At 35.7% G+C, this 24,194-nt stretch overlaps 1 protein-coding gene across 2 annotated transcripts; it reads left to right on the top strand.

Moving 5' to 3' along the window:
- Window positions 1–92: 92 nt before the first annotated feature.
- LOC140148633 (uncharacterized) lies at window positions 93–21,477 on the top strand. 2 transcript variants are annotated; one of them, XM_072170659.1, is made up of 7 exons: window positions 93–299; window positions 2,562–2,680; window positions 10,778–10,810; window positions 11,327–11,380; window positions 13,906–13,985; window positions 15,346–15,526; window positions 18,737–21,477. In XM_072170659.1, exons 2-7 carry the CDS (start codon window positions 2,578–2,580, stop codon window positions 18,787–18,789), a joined length of 504 nt encoding a protein of 167 aa, XP_072026760.1. In that variant the 5' UTR covers window positions 93–299; window positions 2,562–2,577; the 3' UTR covers window positions 18,790–21,477. The 2 variants fall into 2 exon arrangements, with proteins under 2 accessions (XP_072026760.1, XP_072026759.1); XM_072170658.1 differs by having other exon boundaries at window positions 94–299; window positions 2,555–2,680; window positions 18,737–21,475.
- Window positions 21,478–24,194: the final 2,717 nt, after the last annotated feature.

The following is a 24,194-nucleotide window of genomic DNA, read 5'->3' as shown; positions in this document are numbered from 1 at the left end:
TTACAAAATTTATCAACCAATTTCACCAATATTCTAAACAAAAAAAATTACAAAATACCTTAAACTAGAAATTTTTGATTATTTTTTGCGGAAAAAGACCATGATTTTTCATACATCTCTTATCATAAATTAAATATATTTTCTTACTTTTAAACGCAGATGATTGTGACCTTTGACCGTGTTGTTGATTTTTTGCCAGCTGATGAATGAAAGTGTGCATTTCTTGGTTGAAATACATGTACTGCAAGTCTGCAAGATAACTCGACAAATTTTCTAATAGTAAAGGAAATGAAATATTGGTAAATATGATGCATGATTGAATAAACATTTAAAGCAAAGCAAGGAGTCGAATATATATTTAGTGATTTGTTCTGAGCTGACTTCTGCTCAGTCAGAGTACAGAGACTGAGAGAGCCTCCTCGGTCAATTTTCATGTTTTTCAATTTCATGTTTTCTTGAACTTCATTCAATTTGAAGTTGAATTTTCTTGTAGCCTATTTATTAATACACTATAAAATACCAGAAATTTCAATTGAATGAACATGTCATGGCTTTCAACAGCTGTACGTGTCGAGATCCAGCCGTGATCGTATATCGCGTATTTCAAACTACAATTTCAAAGACAAAGCAATGGCAAACTGGACAAAAGACATAATGGAAACACTTCATAGCTTTTTAATCGCTATTAATTTGCTGTGTGAATCACTCTGTATCGTGGACCATCCTTGACACTTTTAAAAGTGTTTGGATAAGGGACCGTTCACAAACACTTGTAAGGGGGGCCTGATGCAAAAAAATTTATCGCGAAAAGTTTTTTGGGCCCCCCCTTTACAGACCTCAACAATTTTAGGGGCCCCCCTTTTTGTCATGAAAATTATGGGTCAACCCCATAGAAAAGTAGGTATGCTAGGTGATTTCAAATTTGCCATCAAATTGCATCATTTTATATATCAAATTAAAGCCCTTGAGTAAACTAAGCCAAAACTGGAAACCTTTTTTTCATAGCACTTTCCGTAGCAAAGTTACATCTTGTCAAAGATTGACTTTTATCAAAAAGATTCAGCTATCAAAATTCCCCAAAACGGCATTTCGGGGGTGTTTCTAGATCTTAGTCTCATGGCGATAGCAGCTTTTTTTAATGGAACTGCCATCAAAATCCTCTAAAATTCCATGTGCGACTTGATTATCACCATAAAAATCATATATTTGGGTCAAGTGAAGTATAGAAAACATATTTATGTAGGTTTCCTTCACCGACCTATTCTAAAAAAAAAATTTCTATGTAAATATGCATTGTGTTGGGGCCCCGGTCTCGGCGAATTCGCTGACTAGTAAATGTGTTAACTAAGGTTTGCCTAGGTTACCTAAGAAAAGCATATAAACTCAATTTTCCAGGAAAATTTGTGGTCATTTTTTTCAGGGCCCCACCTTAGGAGGGTCAAAAAATTTCAGGGCCCCCCTTTTTGCATCAGGCCCCCCCTAACAAGTGTTTGTGAACGGTCCCTAACCGGAACTTTTTGCCAGGTCTTTTGTGTTTTTAAACAGACCAAAGTATAGGAAAGTAACAGCGGTTGTACACCCACTTGCATGATCCACCCATAAAGCACAATGCCACTCACAATGCCTGTCTGGGCATGCGTCTGTTTGTCTTAATTGGGCAAATACTTCCTGGAAATAAATTTGGAGGCATGGGAGATGTTAAAAACCAGAGGTCGGCCAAGGTCAACTCTGTCAAATTGTAACTCTGATGTAACTGAAACTCGGTGGAAATTTGAAGTCATCAGAAATATTTTTAGGCTACTTAAATATTGATACAGTCAAAGATGTTGCAAGAAAGGGACCAAGCCAAAAGGGTCCCAACAAATTGAGGCGTAACATGGGACGCTTTTGCACCATCGTGCGGTGTTCTTAATGCAATCGCAGGTTATAATCAGCTGTGTTCACCTCCAATGTTCCATTGCTTGACAGCTATCAGTGGGCAAATTTGAAGGAATCAATTTGAAGATTCTCGAGCAAGGCAGGCATGCTGAATCTGGGGCCGAATCATGATGTACGGTATTAAAATGTAAAATCCCTTTTCATATAATGTGTGTCCTACTAACTTACTAAGTGTCCAACACATATTATTTTAAACAAAGTCTGATGCACACACTTGATGCCACAAGCTTTATTCAGGGACTACGTTTAAAAGGAATTTGGTCTTAGTATACCACCCTAGGATAAAATGTGTGCCATCTTGTATCCACACAGAACTTCAATCTGTACATGTACAGTAACCAGAAGAACTGTGCTAAGTGTGCACACTATGATAAGTGTGTCAAAGTTCAAATTGTATCAGTTTTTCACCAGGGAAGCAGCTCTGCCAGGGAAGTTTGACCTGCTTCAAGTGTTTACAAATATTTGATAATGCCTTTTGACCTCAGATTAAAGTTGTTTTAGGTCTTGTTTTGTGACCAGGAATTTTGCTAGGTCAACAATTTGTGATATTAAATAAATCTTTAGAAGTAAGTAAAAACTTGTTACTGTTATCTTTTTTCTGCATATTTTAAAACAGAAAACAGAAACCAAATCTCAAATATGAAGTCTTTCACCATCAAGTGCCTTACGTTTTTATCAGCTTTGACATTTGCGTTGGCTTGTCAACCTCCAGATTGTGATAGACCAGATTGTGGCTCATGTGGTGAGTATATTTTCAACTTCGAAGTATTGTACATGTACTATATATTAAGGCTCTCACCAATTCCGGGTACCCGAGTTCCGCCGTTCTTGGCCTACCGGGTCCGAATTCACGGGTCAAGTACCGAAAAAAAAAAAAAAAAAAAAAAAAAAAAAAAAAAATTTTAAATTATTTTTTTTCAAAGTTTTCGGCGACTTTAGAGAACCACTGGACCTATTCTGAAGTGCTAGGATCACTAACAGGTAATTTGAAAAAAAATTACGAAAAAATTACAGTTTGTTAACCTTGCTATAAAAAACACAAACTAATATTTACCTCTTTACATATTACATATTATAAATGCATGGAAAACCAATGCATTTATAATATGTGATAGATGAAGAGGTAAACATAAGTTTGTGGTTTACATATTAAGAATAACAAACTGTAATTTTTTCATAATTTTTTTCAATTTTTTTTTCAAATTAACTGTGAATGATCCTAATGATCTTAGCATTTCAGAATAGGTCCAGTCGCTGAAAACTTTGAAAAAAAATTAGAAAAAAAAAAATTTAAATTTTTTATTTTTTATTTTTTTATTTTTATTTTTTCAGATATTTTCGGTACCCAGATTCCCGCCTGAAAATTCAATCGGTACCAGTACATAATTACCCGTTAGTTGAGAGCCCTACTATATATGCTGTATAATTAGGCCTAAAAAATTGTTTGATTAGCGTAACATTAAAAAATATAGGGTAGGTAGTTAGGAATTTTTTTCAACTTTTAAAGCTGTAAATAGCTGTAAAAAAGGCCTTGGTAATACAGTATACACATACACACACAAATATTTTGCATTAAATTGGTAAAACACACATTCATGTATGAAAGTGATCAATTAGGAGAGGAGAAGTCCCTCATGAATAATAATTATCAATAAAAAGAAATATTGTGCATAGAATACAAGAATACAAGAACAAGTTCAATTATATACTTGTGTACTACATGTAACTCATTTATTGCTGCAATCAGTTCATAGATTCACACTGTAATTAAGTTATACAATCCATATCATAAGCATCATAAGCAAGACAGGTTCAAGAATGAGCATATACATATGTAGGAATGAATGAATTATGAATCCTCCTCATTCCAAAATCTCAGCCCTATAGACCTATGCAAATTACTGCAATATCCCATGAATAATTAGAGAAGAATGCTAGAAGAGAGGAGAAGCCAAGCAGCTCATGAATAATTAGAGAAGAATGCTAGAAGAGAGAGGAGGGGAGAGGAGAGGAGAGGAGAAGTCCCTCATGAATAATTAGAGAAGAGTGCATGCTAAAAGGGAAGAAGATAATTGCTCATAGAAGATTAGAGAAGAATGTGAGAAGTAGGAGAGAAGATAAGAAGATGATGGTTCTAAGTGTATGTGTTAAGGATCAATAATAAGAGTGAATCGAATACTCTCAATGTCAATTATATAAGATGATCAATACGGGAATATTTTATAGGCCTTGAGCAACATGGTTATTTAATAATAGTTCACTAAACAATGCAGTCCTAAAACTTATGTAGGGGGTAAAGTAACAATTTCAACACTGCCCCCTCCTTGATTTAAACAATGTCCTTATTGTGCAGCACATAATGAACAAAACAATTTGGACAGTTTTGAAATATGCAGTTTTAGTATATCAGGAAAACTAGCAAAATTAACCATGCTGCTCGAGCTCTTAAGGTTACGGAGGGTGAAAATTCCACTCAACTTGTCTTTTGTTTTTTAATTTTTATTTATGAAGTATATGTATATATTAAACATCTCAGAGATGTAGATTGAAAAAATTGTATCAACAAAGTATTTTTTAAATTATTTTTGTGTATCAATATTTGCTCTAGATATCCCACAGCACTAATTCTTTTTTAAAGACAGTTCTTGTTTTAAGGGGACACTTCACTAAATCCTTCCGCATTTGGTGTAACTCATGGAAGAAAGAGAAGGTGTGAGGGGCTATCATTTTCTTTGGAAGGGGGAATCCCAAATATACATGGGAGGCCCGTGGGTTAGATTTTAAAAGGTATGCCAACATTTCCTGTCATCCTCCCCTGGCCCTGCTCTCGGCCAGCCTAACTTTGCCAATGTGGAAACTTTAAATGGCCTAGATATTATGATGCAGATTTGAATGTTTCTGTAGTGTTTCCTAAGCCTTATAAAGATGCACTGTAAATGTTTGCCAAAAACTGCTCCCCCTCCCCATTCTACCCTCCCCAGGACTCATAATTATTATGCACCTAGTTACTTTATTGTATTTTCACATGTATTTCAATGGGACATTTATTTAGTGATGTGCCCCTTATAGTGATTATTATTCCAGTGCATGAACTGGCAACCCTATCATTTTCATTTGATTGCTAAAATCACTGAAGCATATGCACAGTGGAGCATGAGTATTCAACCAGCACTATACTAGACAAAATCAATAAAATAAGTACTATCACCTTGGCCCTGGCAACACTAACTAGCATTGTAAACAAGTTAGCACATGGTTTGAACATGATAATAGATAGTGTGGAAGTTTTGGCAGAAATTTGTCAATTTCTGCAAGTTTTGTGAAAATCAATTGATACTTCCCATGCAGTAAGGATTATCAGTAGTAATACAGGAGCACTGCACCTGGAATATTATGGGATTGTGAATTGATACTGTGAAATAGCAGAAAATGTGAGTACTTGAAACTAAATGTGTGGATATCTCAGAACTCCATTTTGGACCATTTGGCCTGATATGCTGAGATGAAATAAATTATTTTTAATGTTTCCGTAGCTGATTCATAAAATTTTGATATGCATGTGTTAGCTGATACTTCAAAGAAATAATGTAGGGAATAATTGTGTCAATATATTGGCACACTAAATTAATATTGTTGTTGCAAAAAAGACAAGATTTACCCCATCATTTTCATTGACATTCTGTGAACATGTAAGCTTACTGTTTTAAATCAGGAGGACCTATCGAAAGAATAAATAGGTACATTATTTCATTGGTTTGTTTGTAACACATATGCTAAATCGCAATGAAATCGGACCCTCTCCCCATATTTTCCTGGCCTCTTTCCCTAAAAAAAAACCTCATGCTCATGAAATTGAACACAAATTGAAACACTTACCAAGTACATTTGTGTATGAGCTATGACGTTAAAAGTATTACAATAATAATCATTAGAGTGTCAACTTTAAGATGAAGTATGATTTTTAGGCCTGCCATGTTTATTTTTTGAAAAACAAAATATTTTAGGTGGCTACGTGCAGCCAATTTGCCTACACAAAAGTTCAAAATCCTGTATAACCTTAACTACAATTATACAATTTGGACCAAAAATTTAGACGTCTATGCATGTACTCTGTAGAACAATCCAATATATTGCACCCACGTTGCAGTCATCTTTGCAGCCATATTAGTAATTAAATTGGAATCAATGTGCAGTTAAAACATGACCTGATGTAAGTTAGGATGAAGTAGCAATGTTCAAATGTACGAACTGAGTGTAGTAACACAAGCATTGTTTTTTTTTAATGCAAAAGTAGTATACCAAGTTCTTTTCCCAATAGTTAACATCATTAGTCATAGATTTTAGAGGATCTATGCATTAGTAAAAACCAACTCCCCACATCAGTAAATTGAAGATTAATTTAAAAGTAATAAAACTTGTCAAAAAATATTATATCACTACACATGCATGATCAATCCAATTAGATTGACTGCCTAACTTAATCACTTGAAAAGGTTAACAATTTGGAAAATAATAACATCATTTACTTTACACCTCTCAAAGTTATTGAACATGTTATCAAAGGGGAGCAATCAATAGAGTGTATTCAATATTATGTCGCTCATGAAAGAGTCATCTTCATTTAAATAAATTCTGTCCTCCATAAGGTAACACGGGGCAATTTGCATGATGATACAATAAAACAGGTTATAGGTATGAATGGTTGTGAAATCGATCTAGAGACCTGTCCCTCTATCATCTTTTAACTATCTTAGAACTGTCCTTCAACATGGCTGCTGTTTCAATTGTTATACCGTTCCGGTTGGATTATTGCATGATACACTCTATACTGGCATCAACCCTAGATCATGTATTTTCTACTGCCAATGGATCAATATGTAACAATGGTTATTATGAGTTTGTTACAACCTGACAACCAATCAAGGCAAGCAGGTTAAATTGAACTCATTTTACCCACACTGTTTGATGTATATGAACAGAAATTTAAGCAGTAAAATAAGTAACCCAGTTCTTAATAAAGTTATGTTCAATTAGTTAGTCCCTAAGGTTTTGAGGTTTACAATTTGTAAAACATGCATTCCACCACCATACATCATATACTATATACATTTACTTAAACATACTTAAAGATTTGTCAAAATCACTCCTGCATTAAGTATACAACTATGAGAAATTAGAAAAAGAATGTTATACCGTTAATCTTCACAATTTTGGTAAGTGCAAGCATCAGAATTAATAACTTTCATTTTCACAAGTGTTCTGCCAAAACATTACAGCAGAATTTTGCAATGAAATCCATTGTGAATCATTTATGTAACCCGCCACCAATAACTAAGTATAGTTTAAATACCCTGGATTGAGATCATCCAATATTGACGTACCTTGCAACATGATGAACATGGCATATTACCCCCCAGTTGCCCCAATAACCAACAACAAAAATATGGTACTGCGGTGTGTGTGTGTTTTTTTTGTGTATTATGATTCGCATTCCATCACAGAGAAAGTGATTCCCTCCGGTACCATTGTAGCATAATAACAACAATATGATTAACACTAAAATACTGAGTTCCCATCACCAATATAATTATTCCATCTCAACTAGTGTTCACAATGTCACATCACTTTTTCTTTGGAAAATTAACGAAATGTTTTCTTGAAGTGCTGCTATTAAGGACTTCATGTAAGTTTGATAATCCAAAGCTTCTCTTTCAACGGCTTGACAGATGGCCAACTGAATGCGATTGGTCAAATCTTGCGTCTGTGCCTCGCTTACCTCCTCTATTGTTGTCATTAAAGAGGATTCCATCCTGTCTATACGTGAACTAATTTTATCCAGTGTAGTGGCCAGAAGAATGTTTTGAGTGTGCATGTCCGCTGCTGTTATTTGCTGTACCAAGTCCAATTTACTGCGTTTAACAGGTGAAGGTAAGGGAACTGGTGCCGGAGAAGAATCATGATCAGGACTGTTGAAACCATTAGTGTTATGCATTTCAACATGGTCGGTGCCTATAGCCGTTCTCTTGTTCGATTTCTTGGGTGGAGATGTCCTGAGTGTATCCTGTTGAGTCACGCCTTGTGTGTTGACAGTTAGAGGTAACCCAACTGAGGTTGTGGTGGCAGAAGATGTCACCATGGTAAGTAAACTAGAACCTGTGGCAGCATTAGAGGTTGATGCCGATGGCTCCATAAAGTTATCACAAGAGTGCTGTCCAGACTGCTGGGACGTACCGGCACCCGGGTCTGTTGTTAAGTGTCCCCTGATTGTCAACCCGGTCGCTGCATTAGAGGTGGGTGGTAGTTGGGATACAAAAGTTGTCTGGCCGATTGGTAGAGTATACATAACAGTTTTCTCATTGCGATTGGCGGAGATTGTTGACTCTGAAGCCTCGTCATGAACTGGAGTAGTCATTTTGAAAAATGAAGCAAAAGTTGAAGTCCGGGTGGTATGTGGAGCTATTAGTTCAACAGATAAGTCTATGATGAGTAAGGTATGTAGATGTGAATGCGACACAGTCATGAGATCAAATGACCAGCTGGTATGGAAACTACACTTAAGTATCATGCTCTTGTGGTTTCCAACAACTTCTGATTGTGTTCTAGGAAATTTCTCTAATTATGCTTTAGAAGTATTAGTTAGTGGCTAGCAACTCTCAAGAAGTACCTAATCCTGGTATTATGGATGATATATAAATGCCAATGGTTCACTACACCAGTCACAAGTGCCAGTGAGGATTTTTAGAACATGTCAACAGTAAGAATCAATAAGTCATTCAATGAAGAGCTAACTTAATCTGTTCAAGATGGTCCTCATGATTGCCACCACTTCTCTTTAATCAGCATGATTAAGGTGTCTGCACTCTGCATGTACTCACTTCAGCCTATCAGTGTCCACTTAATATGCGGATCAATAGGACTCACTTAACATAAATTGGAAGTGATGAGATGCAAAGTTAAGTGTGATTGGTGATATAAAGTCTAGCTGATAACTTGACCCATGCTTGACCCTTGACCGTTATCTTATCTCACCAGCAGGTGTAGTGGTGTAACTATGGTTGGTAGCGCCCGGGCCAAGAAACAAAATGTTCTTTCAATTGATTTTGTGCTGAAATGTGTGCGAAGCGTGTGAAAATTTTGACTTTCATCGCTTGGAGGGCGCAGAATCAATGCTGAATTGGTCAATTTGGCGCCCCCTAAGGGTGGCGCCCGGGGCATGTTGCCCCCCCCCCCCCCCGCTTTTATTGGTATTATTCCCTCTTGATTTTCTGCCTTCTTTGGGCAATTGTGTGCTATATGCCCTGGCTCCTCACAATACACTTGAAATCTCTGGTGTTTTGCCTCCTTCTGTTAAACTGCTGAGGGGGCCTACGCTTTCTTCACAAATTTGGCTCTAGCAGCATTATTTCACCTATTCTCTTGTCAAATTATGCCATCATCTCGCTGAACTGAATTGTAGTTACAAAGGGGGAGGGGGTTCCTATGTTTCCACCTTAACCTGGCGAATTGGCCTTGAATGGCCTCTTGCTGATTCTTTCTGAAGAGTCATGTTTGTTTCTGCTGCTGCTCTAGCTTCTTCCATATTTTGGAAATCCCTCATGTCCACCACCAAGAGCATGGTTTATATTTAATTATAGTTTACTAAACAATACAGTCCTAAAACTTTTGTAGGTGGTAAGATAACAGTCTCAACAATAATGCAATGCAATGCAATGTAATGCAATGCTATGCAATGCAATGCAATGCAATAAGATTCAAGCCAGGTATACCAACTTGGTGTGGGGAACAAAGACAAAATGCAAAACTAATGCAGTATGTAAACCACAATGATGTACACTGTTACTGCACTAGAAAAATCCAAAACCACAGGGATGGTAGACAAAGTTAACAAAAATAAAACCAACATTTCAAGCAGATAAACTGCCCTTCCTCAGGGAAAAACAACAAAAATATATTGTATACAGCAAAGAATCGAATCTAGTTACAAGTGGGTAGCAAGCATAAAAATTAATCAAATCATAGCAAATAATTAAACCAAGGTAGCAAGCAAAATATCAAAACTACAGAGCCAAAAATATAGCATCTCTGGCTTGCTACTGACTTTGTAATGTAAGGTAATGTAAAACAATACAGTCCTAAAACCTTTGTAGGGGGTAAGGTAACAATCTCAACTGTAATGTAATGTAATGTAATGTAATGTAATGTAATGTAATGTAATGTAATGTAATGTAATGTAATGTAATGTAATGTAATGTAATGTAATGTAATGTAATGTAATGTAATGTAATGTAATGTAATGTAATGTAATGAAATGATATGATATGTTGGTGATTTAACGTGCGCTACACCTAAGTACCAGCACACTTCAACAATTATTCCGCTGCCATTAGGATATATCAGAATCATTTCCGCTTCCACAAGTCCGCAACTGGATGCACAGGTACTCTCAGCTGACTTAGATTGTGATTACCCCCAGCAGCTCCCCATTTTACACCTGGGGGGAGTGAAGCAATTTGGAATTAAGCCGTCTTGCCCAAGGACACAGCACACTGGCCGCGGTGGGGCTCGAATCCACAACCTTTCGATTATGAAGCTCGCGCCCTAACCATTAGACCACCGTGCTTCCCATGTAATGTAATGTAATGTAATGTAATGTAATGTAATGTAATGTAATGTAATGTAATGTAATGCAACATAATTAATGTAATATCATGTTTGTCAACATTATTAAATCAAGAGTAGGCTACTGTGCAAGCTGCAAGGATTCATCATTTCACAAAAAAATTAAATCGAAACCTAAATGTAGTGAATATTTTTCTTTCTTTTCTTGTTTTACATGTAGGAAATGCCTGTTGTACGCTGAAATTCACTCTATGTAAGTATTTTCATCACACTTAGAGAGTAATAACTGCGCATCAGTTATTTGGAGGGCATTGTGACAAATCTTAACATTTTGCCTTTGGAACTCAGGTCTAAAGTGAAATGTTTATATGTTCACAATGCCTGACATATAAGTGATGCAAAGTTATTTTATAACTTCGGTTAAAACCGAATTCATAACCGTCATTTTTAACTCATCGCTCAATAAAATCTCAAGATTTTATTCAATGGAATTTGTTGAAATAAACAATTTTAATCACCCTTCAAAAATTGATTTTACCCTTCAAAAATCGAACAGGCTAAAGAAGGACTTGTCAATTACAGCAGTGCACAATCACGCCATGTACAATTATGGTAGTTGCGTGCGCATGATGTGTTCTGGTGCAACAAAAGTAATTTTACCGCATAATTCCTCAGAGCCGATTTTTCAAAATGTCTTAAGTGAATTCAGTTTTGTCATGCTAATTACGACACTTTTCTTTTACTTTTGCTTTACTTTTATTTTATTCAGTCAACAAAAGCCCAAAGGAAGCCTACAATGATATGACCAAGGCACTTACTGCAGGTAAGACATTTTGTGTATGACTTTTTTTCTTCACTATGTTTGTAGCTCAGGTTTGTAGTGACCCAGAAAAGATATCTTGCGCTTCCTACGATGCAGTTTCCATTTTATTTTGCTGCACTGATCTGTAACATGGGTTGATAGTGGTGAAATGAACCGCAATGAACAGAGCACATCCAGATCTTGGAAAAATATGTTTATTTCTAGACTATCGACCCATGTTTAGCCAGTCTATGCTCAAAATGAAAACAAAGGGAACCTGTACAAAGTAATGGGAGTGTCATTGATGACGTGAGGTGATGAATCATGTTACAAAGGTTCTGGGAAGGGTAAGATTACTTCTCTGGTAGTGAACTATGTCTAAGATACTGTGTTTTAAATGAGCTTGAGAACTGGCCTGTTAAGTAGAGGTGATGAAGTCAGCCCTCAAATTAACCCACGCCACCCATGGCATTTTGCCGTGGGTGCCTATCCCCACTGCCGTAATGCCCTCAAAATGTGTCCTTTACCCAAGGCAGCCACTTGCCATGCCCTCTAATGAAGTTGCCGTCGGTGCCCCAGCCCTGCGCCTTCATTATAAAATCATCTATCTATGTTTGTGTGTGTTTTCTTCACTTTTGAGAAATTGCCTTGGTGCCCTTTTCAAATTTTCTTCAGTTGCCATGACGCCCTCTTGAAATATTTCAACTGCCGTGCTGCCTTGCCTTTTCAGTGAAAATCCAAGGCAATTTTCAAATTGCCCTAAAAAAGTTGCTGTGCCCCTTCAGATCCTTAATTCGAGGGCTGGATGAAGTGCTATTCCATGAATTCCACACACTCTTTGTGGAAGAATCCATCTGAATCCTGCTAAAACTTGAATTTGGCCTTTAATTTGGGTTGTAGATAAGCTGGGGGACTGTAGGAATTTCAATTGAATGAACACAGCTTTCAACAGATGTACTTGATCCAACTGCGATTGTATATTGCGTATTTCAAATTACAACGCGAACGCACGACCTTGGATACAATACAAACCAATCACGAGTGAGTTGGCATGGTTGGATTCACTGCCTCGTTATGCACGCACAGGCATACACGCGGACGTACATCACACAGTGTACACAAAAATATCATCATGCTATGTCAGGCGGTGTTCATTCAATTGAAATTGTTACTGTAAGTTATTCAAGACTCAGCTGATCACCCCGGCCGGCATTGCCTGCCTACTGCATATGAACCCCTGTACATCCAGGACTGCTGTCAATTTACAAACCACTGTGACCTGTGTGGTATCAGTTAAGGTGGTTATGGAGGCATTATGGAAGTGCTCTAAGCATGTTTTAAACAGATTAATTGAGTAGAGCAAAGCACAACTAACAATATGCCTTTTGTTTGAAGCAAATCGGTCATACGGTTTTCAAAATATGTCAATTTATATTTTCTTTGTATCTTATTGTTTTTATCAATAATCAATACAGTTAATGAGCTAAAATGGCTGGAGAAGCTCATTAACATATAATTTTTGCCAATATTTTGCTAAAAATCCATGCATAAATGTTCAGGGTACTTTTATTTTGCATACTTTTGCTTTGAAACTTGGTCAAAGTGTTCCTTATATGTTCTAATGTATTATATAGTGAACCCGCCCCCTAATTTGCATATTTGCATAATTAAATAGCATTTATGCAAATTAGCTCATTAATTATGCAAATATGCAAATGAGGGGGCGACTTCACTATATAATACATTAGAACATATTAGAAACACTTTGACCAAGTTTCAGGGAAAAGTATGCAAAATAAAAGTACTATGAACATTTATGCATGGATTTTAGCAAAATATTGGTAAAATTACATATTAATGAGCCTTTACAGTCATTTTAGCTCATTAACTACATTGATTATTGATAAAAACAATAAGATACAAAGAAAATATAAATTGATGTTTTATGAAAACCGTATGTCCGATTTGCTTCAAACAAAAGGCATCCTGATCAGTGTACTTTGCCCTACTCAATTAGTCTATTGAAAACATGCTCAGAGCATTTCTTGATTTCCAGAAATATCATCCAAAACCACCTTAACTGAATATACATGTTTGAAAAGAGGATTATCAAGTAGATCAAGAACACTTTGGTGCATGAGAGGCTTACTTATGTGTGCTATTGCAGCATATTTACCCTAATGCTGCAATTGGTTTTTGGCTTAATGGAAATGAAAGAAAGAATGAAAAAGGAGAGAAGATGAAAAAAGAATATGCTTGTTACACCCAGGTTTTGACCCATAGGACCCAGCATGTCACTGTGCTAAGCAGTGTATTGCCAGTGTGTAGCCTGGTCAACGAAATTGCATTTTTGCCAAGTGGTTTGGTTTGTTAGATTTAGCATGGTTATAGTTAATACTAGCTGAATTTTTAGTGCTAGTATAGTTAGTAGTTACCCTCTGTAGAAAGTAGATGTACAATAATTTTAGACTAAAAAATAAAATTATTAATTTTTTTAGTTTTCAGTTGAATGACTGGTGTTCTCTATATTTTGTACCATTTGACAGGTGGAGCTGATGGACGTTATACTTTCATAGCAGGATCAGATAATACTAAATACAACATCTCATGTCTCTATCAAATTCAGGTCAGTCCGTTTATAGAAACCTAAGGATAGTTATGCAGGACTTTATCAGAGAGGGTAGATTTTAGCTGACTTCCTATACTTGTCACTCACATCAGGTTTTTGAGACCATAGCTTGTTCCCTTGTCCAAACCTGTGTCTCTGGTCACAATTTTCAATTTGTTAAAACTTTGTAGCCACTTACCATAGAAGAAGAGAAAGTTATATCCCAGGAAAACAATTGCAGTGGGATATCCAGGGGGTGCTGAAGCTCCCATACTTTGTTAAAAACCATGTAAAATCAGCTGTTTGTTTTGGCGATTTTAGCCATTAAGCCCCCCGCATAACTCTGAAAGCCCCTCTGAGCCCCCGCAGGAAAAGATCTTGGACACGCTGGTGAATTGTATTCAATATCTAGAAAAGGTAGCTTTGCTCCAAAGCCAACCTTTTTTCCATCCGATAAATAGAAAGGAAAAACCATGCCATATCCCCTCTGAAACTAGTCTGATGACCAGCCCTATGCTCTGTCAGTGAACTTGCACCGTGGGTGGGGTGGGGTAGACAGTGGTCTTTACTGCAGTTATTCTGTGGTCCTGTGATATTGGTGACCCAGCTAGGCTTGCTGTGTCTTACTTGCCTTCATCAAGGGATAGTGGTCCTACTTCTGAGTTCTAGCAGCGTATGGTGTGTTGGTGACTTATATATTGCTAGCGATACTCGCAGTGGTATTGACGCTTGCCTTCAGCAAGCTTCTGTAAGCGGTACTCGGGAGTGGTGTTGTTAGTAATTTTATAGAATGGTCTAGCCAGGCAGGGATTGGCCTTTACTATACATTTTCTTTACTTGCTTGGGTTTATTTTACTCGGGGATCACTGCATCTTCTGAGTTATTGCAAGGACTCTGATCAAGAGCTAGAAAAAGCATGCAAGAAATGATCGCATATGTTGCACACTGTAGGGTACCTTGATTTCCCAATGACTAAACTAGAATTTTTTCTGCGGATAAGACTTTTCATCAAACAAAACACAATAGAAGCAAAAAATTTGTCAAAAACCATTGCAGAATAAATACATTTCAAAACTTTCCAAGATTCAACATATTTGTACATTGGTGAGTTGAAATAGGAAAGAAGAGTCTTCGAGAATGAATAAAGTCAGTAATTCTGATGAATTCAAAATCAGTACTTTTGGGCTCGAGTCAAATTTCTGTGCTGTGCCGATACAAATAAGGCTGAAGTGTGACAAAAATGAATACCAAAATAAAGTCTATAGACAATGTGTGTTTAAACTTTTCTTTAAAAGTCTTTCTCAGTGAAATGAAAATGTAATATATCCTGCTCTTAGCATTATTATATAATTATGATGCATTATTACTTTTTCTGTAGGGGTGGCATACAACTCTTGAACATCACTACAATGACACCTTAAACTTTAGCATCTATGGTAATCCGGATGGACCAGCAAGCAGTTCTCTGGTTACAGCATTCTCTATCTCACAAATAGCTGGGGCTCTTTGTGATGCAGGGCAGAACTACAAAAACTTGGTGGGATATTTCAAGGGCTTGAGTAAGTGGGTTTTTCTTTACCAAGGGCATGTGGTAGTGGGTATGTTTATTCACAAATTAGCTTGCCCTCATAAGAAATAACATTTCATGATGGAATGGAGTCGATAGACTTTTCGTTTCATTCTATGTATGGATCATTCCTCAAATTTGGCTACTTGCTTCAGGCATGAGATTTTTCAGCTGATCAGCTGAATTCAGCTTTTTTGACTATTCAAATTTATGCATTTTGATTTATTTTCAGTCCAATTTTGGGTTGTTTTTGCCAATTTCAGCTTTTTTGTTCTACTTCAGCCTTTTTCCAAGTAAAGCCACTCTCATGCCTGTTGCTTACTGGCTATTGAGAGTCGCAAATGTACCTTGGAAGTTTTACCCGGGCTCTTACCCAGCAAACACAAAAATGTTCTTAAACATTACAATGTGTGTTATACACACATTTTGCTTTTATTCCAAAGATGTTAATAACATTTAAATGTAGGGTTATATAAATGCCATGGAAACTATTTTTCAAACATTTTATGTTAAAAAACACTACAACATTTTAAAAATGTTGTCAAAATGTTATTATAAAATATTTTTCGGCAAACATTTTTGCAAAATATTTTGTCAACTCTTTAACTTTTAACATTAGGTTAAAATGGTTTGCATCTAGTTTTTAAAAATGTTTTTAGGATGTTATTAAAACATTTTAAGCATTTTTCATATAACCCGACAATATAATACACTTTGTGTTAGCCTGGTACCTGCCTGAATTGCTTGCTAAAATATGTGTCCGTCCATATCAAAATGATGCACTTGTCGGCTGCTACATGTGTCTCATTTCACATAATAGCTAGGAATAAATACCAGATTCATCTCAAGTGGAGGTCACTTCAAATCATCCATAAATCACATGGATTAGGCATACAGAGAAAATTCTATAACCATGTGACTTGGGGATGATTTGAAGTGACCTCCACTTGAGATGAGTCTGGTATTTATTCCTAGCTATCATTTGAAATGAGACACATGTAGCAGCCGACAAGTGCATCGTTTTGATATGGATGGACACATATTAGCCTTGTAACTTCACCTGTTGTCTTCAAATTGGCTAATTTTTCCAAAACTTACTAAAAACCTACTCAGTTTACTCTTACACAGGAGAATCATATTTGGTCTGATTGAGTAAAGCAATACCAGTGTAACTCAATATTAGGATGTGAGAACTGAGTGAGTTAGTAAAAGTAAAGCAAATTCACTTGGCTGGTCACTAGGATACTGAGTGGTTTTATAAAAATGGAATAGTTTATGTGTTAATATTCACTATAATGATGAGTAGTGGTGTGCTTGGTTTGATTTGGACCAAAAGTGGACTGAGTGAGTTTTGGAAAACCACTCTTCAATACCGGGTCCTGGGTTTGTACTGAAATTTCTTCCCACAAGGTAATGGGCATACTGCATAGCATTGGATGCTGCTCGGAGGTTCATCTATCTCCTTTATTATTGTGGGAAGGAATTTCGGTACAAATTGAGTTCCAAAGGACAAACCCAGGATCCACATATTGCACCCTGCTTTGGAAGTTGAGATGTAATGTCATTTTGAAAAGGGGATTATGATTATGAGGTACAATATTAGAGGTTTGTCCCCGGTGTCGTCACTTAACATTGACTATGTGTACGCATGATCGTTCCCAATTTCGCGAAAAAAGGGGTTATTTTTAAACTATGTTCGCGAACATTTTATGTTCGCGATGTTTAAAAAATAGGGTTGTTTTTAACGACGGTGTACTCGAAATTAAAAAATAGGGTATATTTTTGTGAATCATCATCATGATAATGTTGAAATCCCAAGAAATCTTACCATTTCTCGCTCAATTTACTCCCGGATTTCACTTTTGTGAAACTTTTTTGCCTTCCTAATATCCCGGCCTAAATATTCAGCAACACGCTCGACTCGGTTTTATTTGTTTCATGGTTTGTTTACACCGATTACGTCACTACCCAGTTTGGCCGCTGATTCCATGAGACTTTTTTCATTGGCTTTATTAATGACGTGCCCGGCCTCCGGAGCCTTGACAAACTGGGTACCCACAAACCGAGCCAAAAACTCTTCGAAATGGCACCTGATCATAAAGGAATTGTTCCTTCTGAACCTTCTGAAGTTGTAGTCAGCAGGGCGAAAACCGCAAATTTGGTGACCGGCAAGCTAGAGGTTTTTCTTGAAAATATCTAAAGATGGGGCTGATATAGTGGTTTGAGTGAGGGAATTCGTGGCAAATGCCAGATTTCGTAATTTTTGTCAGGCCTATTGGTCACATTCAAGCTTTATTTTGCAAAAAAAAAAAAACGGAGGAAAGATTACATTGTTGATAACTGTATCATAAAAAACACATGATGCATCCTATTGGATGTATTTGTATATATTTTTTTGTTATTTTCCTCATTTATATATTAAAAGGACAACAGAGTTCTCCTCAGAAAAACAATGAATCAGAACAAGTGTTTTTGTGTGTGTTCTTGAAATGTTAAAAAAGGGGTACTTTTGTAAAAGTGTACTTGAAATGCAAAAAAATAGGGGTATTTTTAAGGCTAATTTGTACCCGTTTTCGTGTAAAATAGGGGTAAAAAATGACGAAAATGTTCTTGAAACCGCGCAAAATAGGGGGTATTTTTGATTTAGGGAAGCGATCATCGTTACGCCTTTGAATGTTAAGTGACGACACCGGGGGTTTGTCATATAAAACTCTGTATTACAAAAGTGCACCTTACTTTGAAAGTTTAAAGGTCTGCTTATCTGTAATATCATACATTCCAATACATGTGTTGATTCATGCAGGTATTCTAAAATGTCAAAAGGTGTCCCAGAATGTTTAGTTAGCAAAGTTTCAGTTTCAGTAATCTTACTTGGATGTGGTATTTACAAAACTATACAGTGTACCATTGAGCCTAATCACATATCCTCCACCCCCAGTAAAAAATGTTTATTTGGAAAATCTTAAAGCAATCCATCAGCTCAATGGAAACAAAATATGATTATATAATAATTTCTGTCCAGTGTAAATTGTATATTACATTTAAGGGAGCTGATAGTTTTTTTGTTCTTAATCAGACTGACACCAGGCAATATCATCAATACTATGAATATATGCACCCTTACATTCAACATTAATTATTATTAATGTTAGATTAAAAACCTTTCTCATAATTAATTATTACTGTTTTTGCTTGTTTTCAGAAATTCCTTACGCCAGAGCAGACGTCTTTGGATGCCAGAATCCCAATCCTTGACCTTGATGTACAAGTAGAGGAATCTGAATCAGGGAACATGTAATTTGAATTTTTGATGTTTGTATTGTTACTTCGTTTTTATTGTTCCATATTATGTCTACTGTCATTTCACTATTGATTCTTTGAAGAAAACGTACGGGTAAAATAGGCCTCCCCGGTATTAATCCACAAAAAAAGTACATTTTCTTTCTAAATTATTTAATTTGTGACATAAGGTCAAAATGTGACATGATCTGCTCCATGGGGGCTAAGGGAGGCATTTTTGAAAATTGAGTTACTATAATTATTACCTTATACATACAATAGGCTATCATATACTGAAAACACCAAAGGTCTAGCATACTTGGTTCTAAAGTTCTGAAGCTTTGTGGTGTGTATTCTGTTATGTATTTTATTTTCACTCCATATTTGTGCCTTTATCTCAATTTCAAATTTGCCAACTTTGGCCTCCATTGACCAGATTGTGTCACAAATGAGAAAGGATAAAATACTTAAAAAGGGTGATTTTTGTGTGTAAATATCTTTAAAAAGCCCCATAAAGGCAGTTATGTAAGTCTAATTTTACATGCAATTGATTTTGTCTTCCTAAGAGTAGGTGCAGTTGTTGGAAATCCGGCACCTGTATTAGTTGTGTCCACCCAAGCTATGTTGAAGGTTCATTATGTCAAAACTAAATAAGGTTCCTTATGTCAAATATGAAGTAAGTTTCGCTATGTCGAATATAAAATAAGGTTAGCTAGGGTTAGGATTAGGGTTAGATTCGACGTAGCACTGAAACCTTATTTCTGTCGACATAACGAACCTTATAATCAACATTTCAAACATTCATCATAGCGGGGCTGTTATTGTATTTGTTTCACAAAGGCACTGAAATTAATCTTGTAGTGTATGGTGCATCATGGAAATTCCTACTAGTAGTCTAGTAGATCAGGGATTCTTTTTTACATTTTGCTCTTGTGACGTACAGCCAGATACATCTTATTTGGTAATATTTTTATGTGTGATGTGATCAAGCAGAGTGGGTTGAATGTCGGGAATATTGATTTTGAGATATAGCTAGTAATAGTGTTCAACCTCCTTTGTATTATATGCTTTGAGCAATACTAAAATGACCATATCTCTGGTACCGTATGTCTAATTATGGGTTTTCAGCAAAATAAAGCTCTGAGAATGGCTCAAGTAATGAAATTAAAAACTTAATCTAGATTTTGATTGACATCGGACTCATTTAGCTTGATTGCAAAACATATTTCACAATGGCAAACCGCTATTAAGTTGTGGGCTTATCTCATCTGCCTTCCTCTAGGTTAGTAATAACTAAAGCATCCTGACATTGGTCTACATTCAACCTTCATCACCTGTCTTTCATGGAAAGTGGAAAGGTTGTAAAGCTAGCTGCCTTAATATTTCAATAGGCTGAATGGTATGATGGATTGCTAAAGCATAAACAATGCAAAATAATAATACAAACAGAAGTGTACAAAATTTGAACTAAACAAAAGCAACTAATATTTAATAGCATGTTTATTAAATTATACAAATATACATTAAAGCCATATTGTAACATTTGCTGAGGAGGATGCCCGCAATATTTTTCAAAATTCTGCTTTTTACATGATTGTAATTGTAATTAATTAATCCTAACCCACCAAGCCTCACTAAAGCTCATTATTAAAACCACTATGCGTGAATGCATTCCATGTGATACGATGATGCAATCAGCCTAAGTCATATATACATAGGGAATTCACAAAAATTAGATGTTATTAAAATTACATGGGCATAGCTACTGGGCAAGGGGGAGGCACATGCCCAGGTGCTGTTTGGAGGGGTATTGAATCGATTGATTTATGTATGGCCATACATAAATTGATTGATTCGGCACCCCCTGCATATCAACTAAAACAGTCATTATGAAAACCTCATGTTATCATTACCAAATTAGGACCGTATTAATAATATTTGTGCAGATCTTCATGTAGTCTGTACACAATTTGTTCAGAAAGGATCATCATGGGACCAGCAATTTGTTTAGAAAGGTTATGGGGGAGCAAGTCAGCTGGACTTAATTTGCCATTTCTCCTCTTCAAGCAAGATTCCCTATACTGTCCCACAGCCACCACAAAACCTAGCTATGCCCATGTAACATTAACAACAGTACCGGTAATCAAATTTAAATGTGTAATATGAATATAAAGCATTCCTGTTTTTTGCTCTAATAGCTTATTTTATATACTATTTCATACAAATGTGTACAAATTTCTGAAAAAAAAAGTTTGTACATGAACATAATATAGAATGAAATGTAACATATTTTTTGTCAAGAAAGTTCATAATTATGCTTTAATTTATGGTTTATAATATAAAGAGAATTAATTATATATTTCTAACAAAAACAAGTACTATATATTTGCAGTATTAATGTTTGTCAATCTGAATGTCGATAAATGACCATGATAATAAACAGTGATTTTTATGAAAATGGAAGCTATATTGATTACAAAATCTTGATTTTTTTTCAAAGTATTTGCACGAGCCATACTCTCAGGTTCAAGCAATTCTTAGAAATAAAGCAGTGAATTACTCCAATTACACCCACTGAATGGTGATTTAGTCAGCAGGCAATAATTGATTAATTGAGCATTCCGTCCTCATTTTCTCAATATTTCCATTACCACATCACTATAACTCAATTTCAGGAATTGACCATTTTTGTATGCCGTTTTCTTTAGGCAACAAAAAAATCCTGTTCTACGAGCATGCTGGTTTGGTCAGGATTTTTTAATTTCAGTCAAAACCAATCCACTTTGGACAAAAAAAATGTCATGCAGCTAAAAAACCCAAAGCAAAAACACTAAAAATACAAACTCTGGGTCGATCATGCCCATGGAACTTTTTTTTTGTTGCCTTATCTCAAAAATTTATCTCCTGATATGTATTCTGTGTTTTGTGGGCACTTGTCAAATATTAAAATTAATCTATATACACATGTTTGTCCGAATGATTCAACAGGGAAAACACCTTTGTCCAGTGGCGTAGATTTCTTTATGACATGGGGGGTGATGAGGTTTGAAAACATTTCTTGAAGTACAGCACCTTTTGGCAACAGAATAAGTTTGATACAAATGTGTGTGAAGTGAATGAAAAATTATGCCATATTGAAGCAGGGTCTATAAGCTATAATATTGAAATATAGTGTATGGGAAAACATCGCTCCAAGCGTGAAAAAATTGGCATATGGGCATCAATATTGGGGGATGATTATATGGACCATCCCCCTTATCAATATATTGGGAGGATTTATCCCTTATCCTCCCGGGATTTACGCCTATGCCTTTGTCACACATTACATGATTTAAATCTGTTAGTAAAGGTACTTGCAAATACATTTTTTTATCACAAGCTACATCGTTAGACATTATAAATACACTTTCAATATTTTATTAAATTGGATTGATAACAAATATCAGGCATACAGTGCAAAATCCTTGTTGCTATATACAGATTTTTTAATTTAATTGATGCAATAATGACATTTCACAATGTAAGGTTTCACATTCACTTGTTTCATGAGTGATATATATTGCAACACCTCTTTAAATTGTGCAATGCCAGGGTAAATATATGTGACCCAATGCCATTTCATGAGGCTGATGTAATTGTAGCCCTGATTGATTATGTTTTAACGGAACTATGCACTGTGTGGGTCATATTGGCCTATAGTTCAATGCATACAAATTTATTGAACTGAAAACGATCTATCACTAAGACCAAGTAATTGAAGCCCTATATTGAAAATCATAATTTCCCAGGAAAACTGCAGACAGCAGGCCAGACCCCTGTCAGACAGCAACATGAGTACCCAGCAAATACACAACGTTTTACAGAAAAAGTTTAAATGTCATTATAAAGGGTATAAAAACTTTTTAAAAACATTCATAAAACATTTTTGAAAATGTGATGCAAAACATTCTAACAGAATATTATTTAACTGTTGACAAAATATATAAGCACGTTTTAAAAACGTATTCATGACCTTTATATAATCCAACATTTAAATGTTATTAAGACGTTACGAATATTTTTGTGTTTACTGGGGTAGGTTTTCCCTGATTTCACCTTGCAAACATGGCTAGTCTTGCGAGTAGGGGCTAACTTTCCCCTAAGCCATCCAACTTGTCATGCATTTAGTAGGACTACAACCCGGGATTACAACTGGTCTGGTCTGGTCAGTTAGGCCTTTAAAAACAATTGTTTGATTGGCGTAACCCAACCTACCCTAAAATTAGGCCCGACCCTAATTTTTTTCTATTTTTTTTTTTCAAAAAAAAAATAATAGAAATTATATTTTAAAATAAATTTTAAAAAGAAAAGAAAGAAAAGTTCCAAAGCCTTTATCAAACAAAATTTACAGCTTAAAAAGTAAAAAAAAAGAAAGAATCCTGACCTACCTATCCTAAATTTTTTTTATGTTACGCTAATCAAACAATTTTTCTAGGCTTTATATATTTCCACATCTTTTATTTCAAAGTGTGGCTTTAAGGAAAATGCTATGAGAAGACTATATTTGGAGGTGTTAATTAATAATAAAATATGTTGCCAGTAACTAAATGGGAACTTCCTTAAAACACATAAATATGATTATGTGAATGGGATCAAACAAGAAACCTAATGATGGCAACTTTTGAAATTATTCAAAACACAGATATTGATGTTCAAAAGGAAGTTTGTTTTTGGTATTCAAATATTCCTTGAATTAGTGGAGTGTTGCCGGGATTTAGGTTGATACCATTGTTCAGTTTTTTTCCACTTAAAAACTAATATATTCATGTGCATGATAGGCTAAATATATTTTTAGTGAGTAGGCTATATGTATTTTTAGCCATTATATTTATCATGGGCGTCAATCTGGGAGGGGTGAATACCCCCACACCACTATTTGACGAAATGAGCCAATCTTATGCCAACCTATCTATGCACTTCTGTTCTGAATGTGCTCTTTATGTCAAACCAATAGTCTAGGAGTTGTCTACTCCTTTCTCGAAACTGTTTCCTATCTTCAAATCAAAGCCTCATAGACTGTTACATCGCATAATGTCACATATTGTATGAGGTGCTGCAAGTGCTGGTAAAAAACTATGTGCTCTTTAATATGTGAGAGCATGCAAGTATACTAAAACTGAGCCCTTGTACATACCATATTATGTGTGTACTGCCCTCTATACTGACATGCATTTAGATCACAAGATACAGGTGTTATTTCGTGATAAACATGAAATAGGGCGTGCAATTCTGATAAACCAGCTGGCTTGAAAGTGGTTGTATAGATTTTATTATTCACCATGAGTAATGCTGGGAGGGGAAGCCCGAAGGTCGAATGTTGCTTATGTTGTGCAGTAAATCAA

Source organism: Amphiura filiformis, chromosome 3 (genome assembly GCF_039555335.1).
Source record: "Amphiura filiformis chromosome 3, Afil_fr2py, whole genome shotgun sequence".
Lineage (NCBI taxonomy): Eukaryota > Metazoa > Echinodermata > Ophiuroidea > Amphilepidida > Amphiuridae > Amphiura > Amphiura filiformis.
Note: the sequence above shows the minus strand (reverse complement) of the source record. Positions and strands in the feature narration are given on the sequence as shown.

Excerpts from the sequence above, each read along its gene's own strand:
- LOC140148633 (XM_072170659.1), top strand. The coding sequence starts at position 2,578 with ATGAAGTCTTTCACCATCAAGTGCCTTACGTTTTTATCAGCTTTGACA. Across the intron at positions 2,681-10,777 it reads ACCAGATTGTGGCTCATGTG|GAAATGCCTGTTGTACGCTG; the intron begins GTGAGTATATTT and ends TTTTACATGTAG. Across the intron at positions 11,381-13,905 it reads GACCAAGGCACTTACTGCAG|GTGGAGCTGATGGACGTTAT; the intron begins GTAAGACATTTT and ends ACCATTTGACAG.